The sequence below is a fragment of the Nycticebus coucang genome, chromosome 2 (genome assembly GCF_027406575.1).
Source record: "Nycticebus coucang isolate mNycCou1 chromosome 2, mNycCou1.pri, whole genome shotgun sequence".
NCBI lineage: Eukaryota > Metazoa > Chordata > Mammalia > Primates > Lorisidae > Nycticebus > Nycticebus coucang.
The window spans coordinates 79,071,216-79,090,172 of NC_069781.1; the positions used below are offsets into that span (position 1 = coordinate 79,071,216).

Sequence of the window (18,957 nt, forward strand, 5' to 3'; positions counted from 1 at the left end):
TTTTCTTTTTCTTTTTTTTTTTGTGATTTTTGGCCGGGGCTGGGTTTGAACCCACCACTTCTTGCATATGGGAACTGCGCCCTACTCCTTGAGCCACAGGTGCCACCCCGAGCAAGTTTTTTATAATAACTTCCAGGAAGTGGCCTGGATGACTCTAAGGTCCTTCCTTCAGGACCTTAAGGGTCTAAATCAATCAGTCAAGAGCTTTTTTATTGCTAAAGAAGCCAGTTCAATAAGCAGTACGGAGAAGATAAATGCTAAGAGGTCCATGATTTTAGCAGTGATTTGAAAGAGCATAGCAAAGGTCTCAAAGTTAATGTTAATTCCACCTAATGTAAAAGAACAAATAAGTATGAACTTTCGCATCACAAACCATCAGCATGGAGGCTTTATTTAGTCATCTGCAAAATCTGAGCAGTTCGGAAACCTGGTGCATAGCACCATTTTCATTAAAAGTTTAGCATAAGGCCAGGCATGGTGGCTCACACCTATAATTCTAGCACTCTAGGAGGCTGAGGCAGGATCGCTTGAGCTCACAGGTTTGAGACCAGCCTGAACCAGAGCAAGACCTTATCTCTAAAAATAACCAGGCATTGTAGTGGGCGCCCATAGTACCAGCTACGTGGTGGGAGGCTGAGGCAGGAGAACGGCTAGAGCCCAGGAGTTAGAGGTTACTGTGAGCTATGATGCCACAGAACTCTACTGAGGGTAGCAAAGTAAGACTGTCTCCAGAAAAACAAAAAATGTTTAGCATAAGAATAATACTTGTATAATGATAATTTTCAAAGCACTTTTCATATAGTTTATGATGTGATGCTTTCAGCAACCTAGTAAGCTAGGCTGTATTATTTTTCATCTGCTTTTTAGGAAACTAAGGCTTAGAGAGCTTAAGTGACTTACTCAAGACCACCAACTAAAGAGCAGCCAAGCCAGAATTCCAGCCTGAGTTTATCCAGTTGCTATTCCTGTATCATTTCCAAATTGACTGTCCATAAAGAGTAAATCAAAGGTGGGGCAAATCTAGGGAGAAAAAGGGAAGCGACAATGATAACTGGAAACACAAACTGGAGGATTTTTGTGTAGAGATAGTCGCATGTGGACGAGGGACATGAAATCTTTTACCAGTTGTTCCTGCTGGGGCAAAGCTCAGGTGTGCAGAACTTCACTCTCATCACCGAAGCACATGTGCACAGGCACTCCAAAGGAAGAAAAACGCCAGGCTGGAACAGAAACGCTCTGTTGATACGCTACAGCCTGCCTCAGAATTAACATTGTCTTCTAATGGAGGAGGGTGTCTTTTTCCACATTTTGAGCTAGTGGCTGTTGTGTCATCCTGGATATGCCAGTTACCACAGCTGCCATGGTTGCTCTGGGAAAATCTTACAAGACTGTGCTAAAAACAATTAGTGTCAGATGGCTCAAGAGGAGGTACTTCTCACGGTTCTGCTGCTGACAAGGCCCTAGGAGGAAGATTTCGGACCTCAGTAGCATGATTTTTTTTTTTTTTTAATTAGGTCTGCTATGTTACAGTCCTCCTGAGATCCTAGGGCAATAGTAGCATCTGCCTGAAACCTCAAATCCTGAAGGGACTTTCCTACCACTCACGTGTAGCATAGTCCAGTCACTTGATAGATGAGGCAGGTGCCCCAGAGAAGAGAGGTTTCTGCAGTGGTTCCCACATTCAACTGCACATTGGAATCACCAGGACAGCATCTATGATCTCAGTGCTCAAGTGACATCCGTGAGGATTCGATCACAGCATCCGGGGTGAGAGCCAGGCACCACCATTTTTTAAAGGACCTTCCCCTGATTCCAGTGTGCAGTACTAAAGGGCTAAAGATTTTTCTGAGGTCACACAACTCCTTTGTCTTTAGCCAAAACTGTCCCTTGTTTTAAGACATGTTGAGAAATAAAGGATGAGCAGTCATAGTAGAGACACTGCCATAATGATATGCCAGGCGATTTGTATTCATTAGTTTATCTTTCCCAACTCCTCATCAAGGTGTACACGTCAGCCCTTCATTCCCCATGCAGACTGTGAAGGGCGGCCTTCAGAGACCGCCTCAGGGGGACCTCCATGGCGCTTCTGTTGGTTGCTGATCATGCAGTGACATTCGTTCGTTTGTGGAGGGTGTACACATACTGTGTGCTGGGCATTCTCCTCGGCTATGAGAATAAAATGCTAGTGAACAGGTCTGTAAGGCTCTGCCTTCCCAGAGCTTGTTAGCCAGTGAAGGACCCAAAGATGGAGCTCAGCAATGCCAGAATTTTAGGGCTGACATTGCGATGGGAACTTGTTTTATTCATTTTCACTGGGCCTTGTTCTCAAGAGGATTTGTAGCAACAGAAACACATGATGAAGTTGTTAGACTATAAATAAGGAACAGAAATCAAGACTTGGGAATATATAAAGAGTAGAGAGTCAAGAACAAAAAAAGAAAAATTTATAGTTATACAAGTCGTAAGGATCCACTTGGGCTGAATCTCAAATTTGGCATTGAGTATCCTGGCAGCCATATTGAAAAGGGAAATATGGTTAGTTACAAAGTTCTTGTTGTCAGAAGGAAAAAGAATACTAGTTCCTCAGGGAAGGAGAGGCTTTTCTGGTACTTGGGTTTTAAGGAAAAGTCTCATGCAGGACATCATACAGTCTCTAACAACGTTTCCATAGTGTCTACAGACTGGGATTTTGTAAGACAGTACCTTGTAGAACCTTGCAATAAAAGTGAGAGTGCAAAACTAAAATGCCATTTAGTAAGTCCATTTCTGTCAGGAGTAGGTGGTCAGAAATAAGTTGATTTGGGCCAAATGTAGTCGAAATGAATTAGCTAGATGTTTCTGGGACACCTCGGGAATGGAGGAATTGGACATTCTTTTAACGGTCTTCATAAACATAGTTTCCCTCTACTGAGATCTTGATAAAGAGATGATTATATCTCTATTTTCTGCTGTGGCACTGAAGGATAAACATTCTAAGTTGTAGATAATATAATGGTTTATCCTAGGGTTCAGGAAACGTTTTCTGTAAAGGACTAAATATTAAATGTTTTAGGTCTGTGAGATGGATGAACTCTGTCACAACCATTCACTCAGCTTCTACAGCACAAAAGCAGCTGTAGGTGATATACACAGTATTCACGTAAGTGAATGGACATTTCTTTGTCCCAGTAAAGCTTTATAAAAATAAGTGGCAGGTCAGATTTTTACCCACAGGCTATGTGTATGTATGTATGTGTGTAGTTTATACACACATACATACACACACACATTAGGAGATAGCTATATAGATATATAGATATAGATCCCAATCCCTAGAATATCCTAAAAAATAAAAGCAAATTATATACTTCATTGTTGAAATTCATGAAGTATTAGAAACTTGGCAAGTCTTGGTCAAGGGTGACTTTGACCTCGAAGTTTTTAATTGATGCTAGGTAATAACACATGATAGGAAGACTATGGCTCCTGTCTGGGTTGCAGATTCATTAAGTTCATTTTGGGGACGCAGATCCTAGAACGGTCCAGTACAACTCTTCACCCATCAAAGTGTCACTCAACAGACATGAACCTGGGACCATCACAGCACAGAATGAGGCTGGCTCTAAAAACCCTTTTATTCCATGTGGAGGAGAAGGGTGTTGCTCCTGACGTGAAAAAGCAACACGGATTCCCAACAAGGGTCTCATGGTTGGCTTCGTAGGAAAGAGAAAATGTTGGACCATTTCCGGTCGGCTGATGTGTGGTATTCACATCTTTATCATCTTTTCAAATGCAAAACTTATTCCTGGTTACCAGTTACAGTTACCAGTTACAGTCTAACAGTTTTCTGTGAGTGTGTCATGTAGTACAGCCATAGATATTATAGCTACCGTCAGGGGGAAAAAACCCATTTCCTTGTACAAAGGCTTACTTATGAGCACCTAATATGTACTGATGATTTGTTATGACCTGGATTCTTGGGTACCTCCCACTGGTCATAGACTAAGCTGGGAGGTTAACTGTGTAATGGGAGTTATTTTAAAGGGTTTGGTTTAGGAGATCATCAGAGGAGTTGGCTCCAAGTGACTTAGAATCTGCAACAACAGGTGGGTTAGGACCTCAGCCTTACATATTGCTTTAACCCAATTTGGGCGTAAGCCATAGTCCTGAGCAAAAGTTAACTTGTTTGCATGACCCTGGCATATTGACACTGGGAATGTGACATAAGTAATAACTTCAAAAAGGGTTACAAAAGAAGCTTGTGAACACAAGTATGAAACCTTTGAGGCTTTTTTGTCAGTTTGAACATAATTTGGTAATACAGTGCTTTCTGCATAGTAGCTAATTGGTTCATTTGCTCCATTTGGAATTTTGCAGCTATTCACCTCTTGAGGAGGGTAAGGTGGTTAAGAAAACAGTTTCTGTTCATTGTAATAAACTACTCCTGGATTATGCGGGGCAGCTACTCTGTCTTTATCTTCCTGTATACCCAGGTTTCAGCCCAGTACCTAATCCATAAGGGCCACTCTAAAATGTTTGCTGAGTGAATATCACCTTGTTTACAAAACCAATATTGTGGAATAATCAGTTGCCAGTAGAAAGGATGGCTCCCATTTGGGGCAGACATTGGACCCATCCAAAAAGAAACTAAAGCTTTTTGTTTGAGAATTAAAACAACCTTTGCCTACAAAACTTAAAAGCAGAAAGGCACTTAGGGGGAACCACAAGGCCTCTAGCAGATCTCACCAGATGGGGGTCAGCGTAAAGAACTGGCAATCAGATGTATGTAGCAGGTATACATATATTTTAACAATGGCTTGTTCTTAACAGATAAGATTTGAGGCCAGAGAAGTTTCCAGGGTAAATTGCCTAGGGAAAATGTTGCCAGAATTGTCTGCTTTTCAGAAGTAATAGGTCCTTAAACATACTGTTTTTTCCCCTTCTCTTCCTTCCCCTGCCCCCTGCCAACACATTTATTTATAATAATTACTTTACCAGTTGTCTTAGGAGAACAAATTTCCTTCAGCAGAAGTCACTATGATCTTACGGTCTTAGTTTTAAAATATCCCTGCTTCTGTGTGGAAGAGACACAGAGAGAGTGGGGATGTTCTCACCCGACACCCAGTCAATATGAGGGTGTGCAGGTCTGGAGAGAACCAAGAGGTTGGCATTGTGCACAGCAACCCTCAGAACCCAGCTGAGGCTCCAGTTGGGTTCAGTTGCTATCCGAGGACTATGCAAAGTCTAGCAACATTTGTGGCTAACTTTATTGTGGGTAATTTGTCTGACTGTAACAGGTGAGTTGTCTACCCCCATGGCATCCAGCACATTTACCAGGGACCAGCTTTGGCCCCGGGGATATTTATCAAATGTCATTTCATTTTTGTTCCCTCCGCTTTTTCTGATTCCCGTACCACCAGGCCAAGAGACCTTGAGCATCTGTTCACAGTTCCGCTCGTAATTCTTCCCCCAACATGACTACAAAGCAACAGAAATAGAATAGAGACAATGGCTAGAGGTGAGCAAGTTTGTGCACTGTCCTGCCCAGGGGACTACCCAGAGCCACTTATCAATTATGATATCTCTGTGTTTAGATCATAGAAACATGCTGATTTCTTTAGTAGGTATTAATTATTCTGACCTGTGTGTTCATTTGCTCACTGACCATTCCGGATGTTCTTGGTCTCAGGGCCTGAGAATCATCTTCTCAGATGCATCACGGCTCATCTTCCGGCTCAGCTCCTCCAGTGGCGTGCGGGCCACCATCAGACTGTATGCAGAGAGCTACGAGAGGGATCCCAGCGGCCACGACCAGGAGCCACAGGTACCAAAGCAGAGCTGTTGTGTGTCCCACAGACCCTGGAAAGTTTAGAGAGCTCCCCTTTGGTACAGGTGATTTTACTTTCTGGAAAGGCATATTCCTAGCTTCAGTTGAAGGGCAGGCTTAGGGCAACTCCAAGCAAGTTTGATTCACACAGTACCGTGTTTCAGACATAAAAATTGCTCTCTAGTACCTAAAAGAAGTTTAGACCAGCATTTCCCAAATAGCATGCCTGTCTTGACTGTTAATTGGGGTGAAATTAAGAGGAAGTACTTTTTATAGATAAGGAAATTCTGAGTTAGAGTCAAGCTGGTTAAATGACACAGAGCCTTGATTATGCCCATGTAAGTTTTGACTCTCAAGGTTTTGGTTAACTCTGGGTTGGATTTGTGACTTTGAGGTGCCAATACAGGTGCCACCCAGGGTGTCCTCTCTGAAATGGCCTAAAATCCACCATGACAGGAGGGTTTATGGCCATCCTTTGAGGTTAAGGGAGGACATTGATGAGGCTAGGCCAGCCTGTGCTTGGCAAAGCCTCCTCATGTTCTCAGCAATAGAGCTAATTAAGAACTCAAGAAGATCATAAGTAGACAACCATAAGCCTTCCCACTCCCATATTCATTAAAGCTCTAGGCAATGTTAATTAATAACAGAAAGCTTCACTCTAAAGTTAAGTATTTCAAGCTACACTGCTGGCTGCCCCTGTCTTCGTCACTTCATTTTGGGTTTTGAAGCAGAGTCCTTGATGAGATGATTATTTGAAATGAAAACATTGGTTCCACCTGTGACACTTGTTTGTGGGAAAAATAGAGACACAGAGAAATATTCACTGCTACTCATTTTAGGGATGCTTGGAATTTACAGCTGTAATTTGCCCTGATGGAATAAGAAATCAGGGAGGGTTCTCTTTTTTTGTAAGTAGTTTATTTATTTTTTTCATGGTATCATTCTTTGGAGAGTCTCAAAGAACTTGGTGGTAATGGTGCAGTAGATCCTTCCTTACACCTGACCTTATAAGCAGAAGATCTGTCTAGAGTGAAATCCTTCTAGAAGGGGGAGCAGAGGCCTGGGAGGCTGAGAGCTGTTCTCAGGGTCACCAGGAGCGTGAGAGGGCAGAGCACATGAGCAGCAGAAAGCCCTTGGCTCTTCCTCTCAAGATCATAGCCTTTCCATGCAGGGGATGGGCCACGTGCTGCCAAAATAATTTGTTAGTGAGTACATTTCGCCCAAGATAGTACCAAATCATGCAGGAATTGGAGGATTACCCTCTCTTTCCGAATAAAACTCTCATCTACATCTCATGTTGGGAAGGGAGATTAAAACAGGGGCCTGAACGTCCAGAGAGCTACGTACAGGGTAAGGAATGATATTCCTGGCCTCACCGACTCTGACTCACTCTGACTCTAGGCTATTTTTTTCTCAGCATTCTTTTCCCTATTTGCACAGGCTAAGTGGTTGTGATTTTTCCTTATTTTTATTTACCTTCCATAGTGGACTGAATCCAGGCCATTAGACAAGCATGAAAATAATTCTATATAAACTTGAGCCTGTCTCTTTGGTGGTCTACAAAAGCAAAGTGGTACTTTCATTAAGCACTTCTTCTACAGCTGGAAATCTCCATAGGCCTGCTCTTAGAAGATCATGTGGTAAAGATAAAAATAAATATTGTTTTGGTTCCCGTTACTGCACATTTTCTATCCTGTTGGTTTAAAGGGTTTGCCAGTTGGAATGGTGCGGGAATCCCTTCATTGATACTGCTCTTCTGATTGCACACATTCCCACCCTGATCATCAGCAAGGGTTTTCCCAGACCTGGCTATGTGGACTGCAGGGTATTTTAGCACACGATCTAGCTCAAAATTTTATATTAAACTATAACTCCTTATTAAAATATCATATATCATTGATGTATCAACTTAAGCCCTGTTGCTTGATACATTTAAGTCAGGAGATAATGTAGAGTAAGATTACAGAAGACACTTAAATACCTAAACAAAGGGAAGAAGATTCTCTCAGCAGGACTTAATTACTACCCAGCTTTAAACAAGCCTTGAAGGGGGAGTATGGGGCTCTTTAGAGCATTGCTTCCAGGACCACCTGCCTCTGCCCTGGAGGAGCTGTAAAGGAAAAGCATTTGGTTAACAGTGAACAGAGATCGAAACTAAGCGATGCTCCTCAAAATGCTCCTGTTATTACTACCCCAGGGCCTGACAGGGCAAGACAAACCTGTGTTGCTTTCTTAGCTGCGGAGAGAACTTCTTCCGCCCTTTTAGTTTGTTCTTATTTGCAGCCCAGAAAGCAGAGGATAAACACCCACGCCCCCCACCCCTACACATGCAGATACCCATTAAAATACCTCTCTAATTTGCGAGGATATCATCGATAATCTTACTCCAGTTCAACAGGTAGTTTTCAGTGTTTTACTAGCTAACTCAATACCCATCTATATTCAAGTTTTTTTGCAAGAGGACAGAGAGTTCCCTGGTTCGTCTGCATCTGGGTGTTTTACTTTGCACATGGGCAGGTCCTTTTTCCAGGCATTTTAAACACATATGAACAGAAAATGTTTACTGGTTGCCCTGCAGAAGTGCTCATAACTATCCTAGTGATGCAATTAGGAAAACTTGTGATATAATCTATATGCCCATGAATCTCTACTCCCACATGTAGGATTTTCCACTTGCATCCTTATGTGCAGTGATTATGCTATTTATTTTAAATTGATGTCAAATAATTTCTTACCAGCATCAAAAAATATTTATAAACAATTCTGTCAGTATGCACCTACAAAGTGGTGCCAAGGTGAGGAAGGACATGGGAAAGGCCCTGAGGAGAGGAGAAGGTGTTTCCCCTGCTCCACTCTCTCCTTGCTAAATCTGGAAGGAAGGCTTCCAAAGGCCTATTGCTGGAAGATCACCTGGTTTTAGAAATACAAGATTACTTTAATGTTACTGGCAATCAGTAGACCTTCAGTCAGCCCTCAAACCAGCTGGTAGTAATTTGGAAAAAAGGGATGATTTAAAAGGGTTTAAATTCACAGGTAACTAGAAACAGTAGGATTGTTTCCAACTTCTTTCTCATTCATTGTATTAGCAGGGCTGGTAAATGAGCTTTTTTTTTTAATCTTTTTTCCTTGACCCTGCCAGCCATGGGTGGAGTAGCTAATGAACAATAGAAGATCCAAAAGGAAAAGGAAGGAGAAGTTTTGCTAAGAGCTAGGCTAATCACAGACTGATAATCAGCAAGTGGCTAATCAACCCTTGGCTCTGTCCTTGCAGAATGCAGTGACTCCTCATCCACCCCAGTTCTTGGGAGGAGCCTGATTTTCTCCAGCCTGCAGGAAATTGAGGAACTTATATATGTGTTTTAGATAAAGTGTACTTATAGGACTTTAAAGAGTAATATCTAAGCAGCAGTAATCCCTCTATATTTGATTCATCTGTCAACCCAAAGGTCATCTGTTCTTAATATGACTTTATAATCCAGAAATAAAATGTAGAGCCATCTTGTTGTACAAAGGGAGAAAATATGATTTATCATCTAAACCAGGATACAGATGGTGCTAGACTTATGGCAGGGTTGTGTGTACCATAAGTTGAAAATGCCATTAACTCAGAAATGAATTTAATACACCTAATCTACTGAACATCATAGCTTAGCCTAGCCTCCCTTAAATATATTCAGAATACTTACATTAGCCTACCGGTGGGCAAAATCCTCTAACACAAAGCCTATTTTATAATAAAGTGTTGTCTATCTCATGAAATTTATTGAATATTGTACTGAAAAATGAAAGAAATGGTTGTATGGATACTCAAAGCATGGTTTCTGTTGAATGTGTATCACTTAAATACCATCATTGTAGAGTTGAAGAATCATTAAGACAAACCATCATAAGTCAGGGACCATTTGTGCTTTGAGAGTGCAGAATAATTATAATTAGGTTGAGACTGACCTCAATGAACCAGGAGGTTCGGTTACTCTAGTAACAGGCCTTCATCTTATCTTAAAACTGCACATCTCTATAGAGATGGGTTTCCAGGAGCCCCAGCTATATAAACCAACTAGCAAAGAGGAAACATACCAGGAGCAAAGAGTCAGATCACTGGTTCTGCCCCGGCTGCACATGGAAACTACTTGGGAAGCTTGGTAAAAATGCCCATGACTGGGGCCCAGTCCTAGAGATTCTGCTTTAATTGTTCTAGAGTGGAACTTCTATTTTTTAAAAAGCTTCTTGATAATTAGATGAGTGCTTCTCAGACTTTAATTACATATTAATAACTTGAAGTTCTTGGGGGAAAATGCTGATTCTGAGCCGGGTGTAGGGAAGGCCACACAATCTGTGTTTCTGACAACTTCCCGGGCAGGGCTGTGCTGTTGGTCCACAAGCCACACTTTGAATAGCAACCAGATGACCTGGGAAACCCTAGTGGCAGGAACTTGAATTCTTTCAACCTGTTAGAATGAGTGACACCTGTTTTTAGTGCCGTTCACCCTTACACAGGTTGGTCTCTGTCTTCTAGACTTCTATTTCCACTCCTACTGGACTCCACGTGAATGTTTTCTAGGCAACAACACCTTGACACCTGCAAAATTCATTGTCCACCTCCTGTGTCCCCCAAACAAACCCAACATCCTGCTTCCTTTAATGTCTTCTCCATCTCATAAATGGCAGTTCCATTCTTCCAAATGGTTCAGACAAAAAACCTGTAGGATTCATCCTTGACTTCTTTTTCTCTTTGTCACACATCCTACTTCCAATTCCTATCAATGTGGCCTTCAAAACACATTCAGAATGACCCTGTCTCGCCTCCACCATTCCCACCCAGGGCCAAACCACTGCTCTCTTTTCTAGAATATTACAGTATGGAGTCTTTTAACTGGTCTCCTTACCTCCACCCTATTCTCAGCACCCCAACCAGAGTGATCCTTTTCAATCATGTTGGACTACCTCATCGCTCTGCCAAAATCCTCCCTTCTGCTTCACTCAGAGATAAGCCCAAACCCTTACCATGGCCCTCCTGGAATTGGCCCCTCCTCACCTCCTGTCTCTCTTGCTGTTTCTTTTCAATCTAGTTACTGTTGGGTGAACACGCACAGATGGTCCCTGACTTATGATGGTTTGTCTTAATGATTCTTCAACTCTACAATGATGGTATTTAAGTGATACACATTCAACAGAAACCACGCTTTGAGTATCCATACAACCATTTCTTTCATTTTTCAGTACAATATTCAATAAATTTCATGAGATAGACAACACTTTATTATAAAATAGGCTTTGTGTTAGAGGATTTTGCCCACCTGTAGGCTAATGTAAGTATTCTGAATATATGTAAGGGAGGCTAGGCTAAGCTATGATGTTCAGTAGATTAGGTGTATTAAATTCATTTCTGAGTTAATGGCATGTAATTATGGACTTACAATGGCTGTTCTCACTGCCTGGAGTGCTTTTCCCTTTGACATCTGCATGGCTTCCCTCCTCACTCTTCGGCCAGGGCATCCCTGCTGACACTATAAAATAGCTTCATACCCTGACACTTCCTGTATCCCCCATTGCTCTACTTTTCTCTGTGGCATGTATGGCTATCTCACATATATATTTATTTATGTTTTTGTATATTTTATTGTCTGTTTCCATCCAGTAGAATGAAAGCATCAGGAGGCTAGAACTTTGTCGGTTTAGTTCCCTATATCCCCAAAGCACAGAATAATACCTGATGTCTGGTAAATGACCAATATTAATGCAATATTGAGCATTCATTTCTTTGGAATATTTGGAGCAATTATGTCAGATAGGAAACTGAAATATTCTGTATTCAGTGTGAGCCTTGATACTACCATCCGATTTCTTATCATTGAGGGTTTGAATAAAATAAGGTCCCTTACAATGTGCCAGGCTCCATCCTAGATATATCCAGTATCTTTCATCATTCCAATGGGCCCGATGGCAGAATTATCATCTTATTTTTGAAGGTGGGGAAACTGAGTCTGATAGCCATTCAGGCTCACAGAACAGGTAAACTCTGGATTTGAGATTCAAACCAGGCCTTTCATATAACAAAACTCATGTTGTCCATGCCAAAATTGGGGTCCAGAGGAGAAAGAATTTCTTCTTACCTAGGCTTGAGTCCAAGGCTACAACTGGAGCGTCAGTTCAGTGTTACTGCGAGGTTTTTTCTCAGACCCACTAGTCCAGGCGTCCTCAAACTGCGGCCCGCGGGCCACATGAAGCAGTGTGAATTGTATTTGTTCCCGTTTTGTTTTTTACTTCAAAATAAGATATGTGCAGTGTGCACAGGAATTTGTTCATAGTTTTTTTTTTTTTAAAACTATAGTCTGGCCCTCCAACGGTCTGAGGGACAGTGAATTGGCCCCCTGTTTAAAAAGTTTGAGGACGCCTGCACTAGTCTTTGATTCTCTGACACTACCTAGGTGTTCAACAATTCAATTCAACTCTGACACTTTCTGGAGTTGGCTCAGAGCCCACATATGAAGGGGTCAGTCCCACAAGACTGCCCCTACTTCAGATGCCAGCACCGCCTTGTGTCCACCAGCCTGGAAGCTCACCAGACCCTGTTGTTTAGGGGTTCTTCCAGAGGGCTCATCACGTAAGCACAATTGATTTAATCGTTGGCCCTTCCTGGTTGAACTCAATCTCCAGCCCTTCTCCCCTCCTGGAACTCAGGGGGTAGGGCTGAAAGTTCCAACTCTCCAACCAGAGGTAGGTGCCTCTGGCAGCCAGCCCCCAACCAGAAACTACTGTGGGGCTCACCCAGAGTCACCTCAGCAGCATCAAGTCTGGTGTGAGGGAGGAAATATGAATAACAATGGTCACTACTGTCACTCAGGAAATCCCAAAGGTTTTAAGAATGTGTGCCAAAAACTTGGGGACAAAGACCAAATGTACCCTTTATTATTTCACACTGTTAAATTGAGTTTGACCTAAAGCTTCCTCCTTGCATATTTTAAGTTTGGCCTACAGGTTTCAACAGACATGGTGAATTGCAACCCAACAGTAGGACAGACTGTAACCTTCTCTTGTAACAAGTAGCTCAGTCTCAGCCAATCACAGCAGCCCAGTTTTGTCCAGTCTCAGGCAGCCATTTGTCTAAACCTGTCCTCAAATAAGGCCAAAGCTGTTTCTGTACCTCACTTCCATTTTCCGTATGTCACCTGGCTTTTCTGTCCATAAATGTTACCTGTTTGTGCAGCAGCCCAGAGTCTTTCTGACTCTCTTCCAGTTCTAGGGGCTGCCTGATTTCAAGAATCATTCTTTGCTCAATTAAACTCTGTTAATTTGTCTAAAGCTTTTCTTTTAATGATGTTTATAAAAGTGAATATAGTAGATGAGTGCTTAAAAAAGAACCAGTTTTCTCTCCCTTAATTTTAATTAGCAACAAATAGATTTTAAAAACATTATTAAAAGAATGATCTAAACACATACTGGTTATGTTTTATAGTTAATAAGGGATCTGGAGAGAGTGGTCAAGACTTTGGAGAATGAACTTAGAAATGGAAATAATAGATGTGATATGAAAGAGTTGGAAACAGAATGGAGTCCAGAAGTGACACATAATAGGCATTTACTTAGCCATTCAATTATCATGGCAAGAAAAATGTTGATATATGCTCATATGTGTATTTATGTAAGTGTGTGTATGAGAGCATGAGTTTGGAATCATACTATATATATATATATATATATATATCTCAAAAACATTACATGGTTTCTAAAAAGAAAACCTGCACAGTGTTGTATTAACAGTCATAGATGCAAGGAAAATATGAGAAATATTTTATTTTTTCCCTTGGAATTTTGTCTGTACTGCTGCAATTCAGAACTATGGGGGAAGGGTGGAACCATGCAGAGAGAGTTTAGAAAAGAAACACCTGGTGAAAAGGTTGGGTTATCAACTCTATGACCAAGCTAAAGAGCTGGCTCGGTTTGCTTAGAAGAGAGGCGTGGCTTGGAGGTGTTCAGGAATTTAAAGAATAAGATGAGGAAGGAAAGATGACCAGCTGTTCTCCATAACTAATGAATATGTAATTTGAGGAAATAAACTCAAGCTGAACTGGAAGGCATTCAGATTGACTGTTAGAACAATTTCTCAATTGTGAAGGCGCCGCTGGGTTAGGATAGCTGGTTTGTGCTTTTCCAGAAGTCTCGATGACCACATAGATTTAAACACTTTTAAAATATGGGCAAGAGTGGAAAGGACTGAGCAAAATAATGTCTCAAAGTATTTTTCAGCCTTAAAATTTTGTTTCTGTGATTATATATATTTAATTTTATTTATTTATTTATTTTTTAAGACAGGAATAAGAAACAAGTTCTGGTCAGGTGGGTTAGATTTCCCTCTAGTGGTGTAGAAGGGAATTTAATACAGCTGTGTTTTCATGTCACTTGGAATGAAATGAAATTAAACTGGGAAAGAAGCAAAGATATATATGTTGTCTATACTTTTACTCATTTAGATGACTTACTTCCTAGGGAAAAAAACCCAGGAAAAACATAGCTCCTTTTTCTTTCATAGATATTGGAATGTGAGCTCACTCTGCCATCACTGTACAGTGTTTTCCTGGGAGCTGAGGACACTCCTGGGATGGCTAGTCATGTGATGGCATGTGAAAAAGGCCCCTGGGTTTGGAATTTGGTCCACGTCTCCCAGGGGCTAGTGTCTGTCACAGATTAGGGCTGTTCAGAGTTTTGATGATAGGCCTTTTTCTCAGCTGACCATTGTGATCTGATCTCCCTTTAAGATACTGAGTGTGTGACAACCTGGTCACCCACATTATGCCTGGTCTAGGACATGTGGGAAAGTGTGTGACTGTCACTCTAAAGCCATCCCATAGATAGCCCATCTCAAAACTCCCTTTCTGGTAATATGTACAAAAGAAACCCTTACTCTAAATCTCATTAGAATATCTTGGCATTACCAACTTATCTCAAGAAACGAGTGGCCTTAAGAACAGAAACTGGGGTGGCACCTATGGCTCAGTCAGTAAGGTGCTGGTCCCATATACCAAAAGTGGCAGGTTCAAACCCAGCCCCGGCCAAACTGCAACAAAAATATAGCCGGGCGTTGTGGCGGGCGCCTGTGGTCCCAGCTACTCAGGAGGCTGAGGCAAGAGAATCGCCTAAGCCCAGGAGTTGGAGGTTGCTGTGAACTGTGATGCTACAGCACTCTACCAAGGGTGATAAAGTGAAACTCTGTCTCTAAAAAAAAAGAACAGAACATTAAAGGGCAAACGTCCTGCCCTAATCCTGTTTTGAGGTCAAGTTTGGGTTATGGTTTACAAACTATAAACCCTGAAAAATTTGTAGTTTCCTTCCCTGCTCTCCCCCATATATAATTCAAAATAAAAGTAAAATTATCTTTAAAAATAAAGAAAATTAACACCATTTTGATTTTTTCCTTATGTTGCCATTCCAATTTTCTCTAAACTATTAAATATCAACTTCTTACCAAACTGTTTTCGATTTTGTTGCCCTTGTTTGTGTTTTGCTGTGTCTGAAGCACATGTTTGACCAGCTCTTGGTTAGCCCAGTGCTGCTTATGTCCACAAACCACCGAGTCTCGCAGGCTCTTGTTTACTCAGCCTGAAAAGGGAGCATGAATGAATTTGCATTGGTCACACAAGTACAGGGGTCACTGGGTCACTGGCCATAACTGCTCTTGCCAGATGAATGGATTTGACAAGCTGTGCCCAGCACAATCTGGCTTTCCCAGTGTCCTCTTTGTTCCAGCCCAGATGTAGAGCACAGCCACATTGCTGTGGCTTTCTTTAACGTGGTGTATAGTAATCATTTGCATTACTTGTAAATAAGACTGTAGCTTAATAAATGAATACTGATGATGAACGTAGAGACTGGCCGTGACCCTCAGAAAAAGCTCTAGATTCGTATGTGCCATCAGCCAGCATCTGGAGGAAGCTTCACCTGGCTTCCCACCACAGTCAGGCTTCATTAACATGGGGAATACAGGACCTGGGTTGTCAAGGGGAGTATGCAGCTGTTTTAGCTCTCCTGTCTAGCTGTGGCTGATTTTAAGTTTGATGTCAGAATCCCAGAATCAGAACTCCTGTTCAGGATGCAGGTGAAGGCACTCTCCATCCTCTGTGTTTGCCTGCCAGGAGCTGGGAGGCCTCACAAACTCCAGGGAAGCAGCATTCCCTGCTGGAATGTATAGGCCTTGGGCAGGAGGGAAGGAAATGAAAGATTGATGAAATTCTGGCTGTATGTCCCTTTTTTGGGTTTCATTTCTGAGCATTTTAGTTGGTAGAGACCATCACGGGAGGCATTGTTTGGAAGGCTGGGCCTATGACCTGCATACTTTATGCTGCAGGATGGTTTTAATAATTTCAATAGGCTCTGGGGCATAGAAATATCCCGAATCGTCTGGTACCTGGCGTGGGGTGGTTAGGCAGGGAAGTAGTGGCCCAAGGGTGAGAGTCCCATGAGGGCCTGATAAAGGCAGTGGTTGGTTTGCTTGTGCCGGGCACTGCTCCAGGGCTGGTGGTTTGTCCTCACTCAGCTAATGTGCACAATGTAAGGGTACACAGCACACCCCCTGGATGAAGGGCGCAACTACAACTTGGACTTTACCTAACAAATGTAAACAAGGTAACCTAATCATTTGGATCTTCATATTAATCTGAAAAAAGAAAAATCAGTTAACCCCTTCCAGTGTCAACAAGGCCTCACGAAGTCAAAGCAGCAGAATCAAAAGACCCATTAATACAGAGAAGAAAAGGTAAAATCACTGTCATTTTTTTGCTGCCCTCCTGGCTTGGAGTAAGCGGTACTGAGTTGGGAGTTGTTCAACAATCCTATTTTATCCAAATAATGTACAATCTGTTGGTTGTTCCAAGGTGATTTGCTGGGGAGAAAGGGTTTAAAACACTAGAATGAGTGTGGGAAGGAAGGCGGTTCATTGAAGGAAGGATTCTTGGTGTCTGTGGCTAACCATGAGGAGCGTGCTTGCTGGCTGCAGGGGATTAAAAATAAAAATTGGTCATTAAGCTTTCTCTGTCAAGGCCCAGATAGTAAATTGCTTAGGGTTTGCTGTATTCATTTCCTGGGGCTGATGCAACAGAGTACCCCAGACTGGGTTCCTTAAATAACAGACAGTTATCAAGTTGCGGTTCTGGAGGCTCAAAGTCTGAGGTGAAGGTGCTGGCAGGGTTTGTCCCCTCCGGAGGCTGTGAAGAAGGCATGTCCCAAAGTCTCTCTCCGCTTTGCACATCGTTACCTTCCCTCTATACCTTTCACTCCATCTCCTTCTACGTGTGTCTGCTCCTGGGTTCAAGCTTTTGCTTTTTATAAGAACACTAGCTGTGTTTTGTCCGTTTAGGGCCCACTCTCATGACCTCATTTAACTTGATTACCTCTAAAGATCCTGCGTTCAGGTAAGGTCACATTCAGAGTTTCTTGTAGTAAGGGAACATGTGAAACTTAGTAAATGTAGAATATAAATGTCTTAACACAATAACTAAGAAAATGCCAGGAAGGCTATGTTAACCAGTGTGATGAAAATGTGTCAAACGGTCTATGAAACCAGTGTATGGTGCCCCATGATCGCATTAATGTACACAGCTATGATTTAATAATTAAAAAAAAAGGAACTTCAACATATGAATTTGAGGGCAACACAATTCAATTCATAACACTGGTCATGTGATCAGTGCTACAGCTTCTCAACTTCTCAATTGTAACATAAAAGCAACCATAGATAATTAGTGAGGCTTTATTCCAATAAAACCATATTGATGGGCATCGAAATTTAAATTGTATATGATTTTAACATGTCACAAAATGTTCTTTTGATTTTTTTCCCAACCCTTTAAAAACCTAAAAACCATTCTTAGCTCATGGGCTGTACCTAAACCAGCTTGGATTTGACCCAAGGACTAATCCTTGCCTTATGGGTTTTTGAAAATGACACGTTATGCACAATTTCTGGTTATATTCAGTGAAGCATGCATCAACATGAGTTTGGCTAAATAATACATTGTGTTAAAGGTGAAATTATATTTGTATTTGTGTGTGTACATATGAATTTTAAAGTTTTAGAAAAAATAACAAGTCTCTCTAGAAATCTCCACCAGTAACCTTCTGAGATTGAACCCCAGAGTTTTTTGATTGCAACATGAAAGGAAAAATATTTTACAATAGGTTTGCATTTATAAAATTAAACTCATTTTTCAGGTCTTTGGTTTCATGTTGGAGAGTTTCTCCTTTTTTTATTCAAAGCACTTGCTTATAAATGACTTTCAGATGAGTAGCACCATATCAGAAGAAAAGGGGAAAATGTTAAGGGATAAATGGGATGAAAAGAGAAATGTAGAAAGGCGACCCTTGGTGAATACTTGTAACACATGGAAAGTCAACATGTGCTATTTTGGCAGTTGCCCTAAGCCAGGGAGTGCCAAGACAGGTCTGCTGGTGTGAATGGGGCTTCCAGGAATTAGTAACAAGCACCATTGCATTTCAGTCTCTTTAGCAGTGATCCTCAGATCCACTCTCCAAAGAACGCCCCTACATCCTGGAAGCAACAGTTCTATCGGTTTTGTTCTTTCTTTGCTTTAGTTACATCCTTGGGAATAGTCGGGACCATCAGTGTGGTGTTCTGTTAAAAAAAGAAAAAAAAAGCTAAGATTTCTTGATAATATACTAAGATCTCCCAGTAGTACATTTTACACTGTCTTTGTAAGTATTTCTATATTGGTAAATTAAGCCGCTAACTCCGATCAGCGTGATCTATTTCATATTAACATTGTTTAGAATTTGTAGTTACTGTGAATTCACTTTCCTTTTAATGGGTAAGATTTAACAAAAAACATTTAAAGCAGGCCAGACATGGTGGTTCATGGCTGTAATCCCAACACGTTGGGAGGCTGAGGTGGAAAGCTCTCTTAAAGGCCAGGAGATTGAGACTAGCCTAAGCAGCATGGCAAGACCCCTCCTTTCCATCACTACAAAAAAAAAAGAAAAAAGTTTAAAAGCAGGTATATTTTATGCAGTAACTAACAGTGCTTTATGCTTTTGCTACCCAGGGGTTAAGTTCTTGGACCAGCAGCTTCAGCATCACGCAGTTGCTGCTCAGAAATGCGGAATCGCAGGCCCCAACCCAGACTAACTAATTTAGATTCTGC

The 18,957-nt window shown here is 41.6% G+C and overlaps 1 protein-coding gene across 1 annotated transcript in view; it reads left to right on the forward strand.

The window, feature by feature from the left end:
• The window catches only part of PGM5 (phosphoglucomutase 5), a 187,442-nt gene that overhangs the window by 147,484 nt on the left and 21,001 nt on the right, over positions 1–18,957 (forward strand). Inside the window, exon 10 of the mRNA XM_053574472.1 lies at positions 5,669–5,803. Coding sequence (XP_053430447.1) covers positions 5,669–5,803 — 135 coding nt within the window. The remainder of the gene's footprint in view (positions 1–5,668; positions 5,804–18,957) is intronic.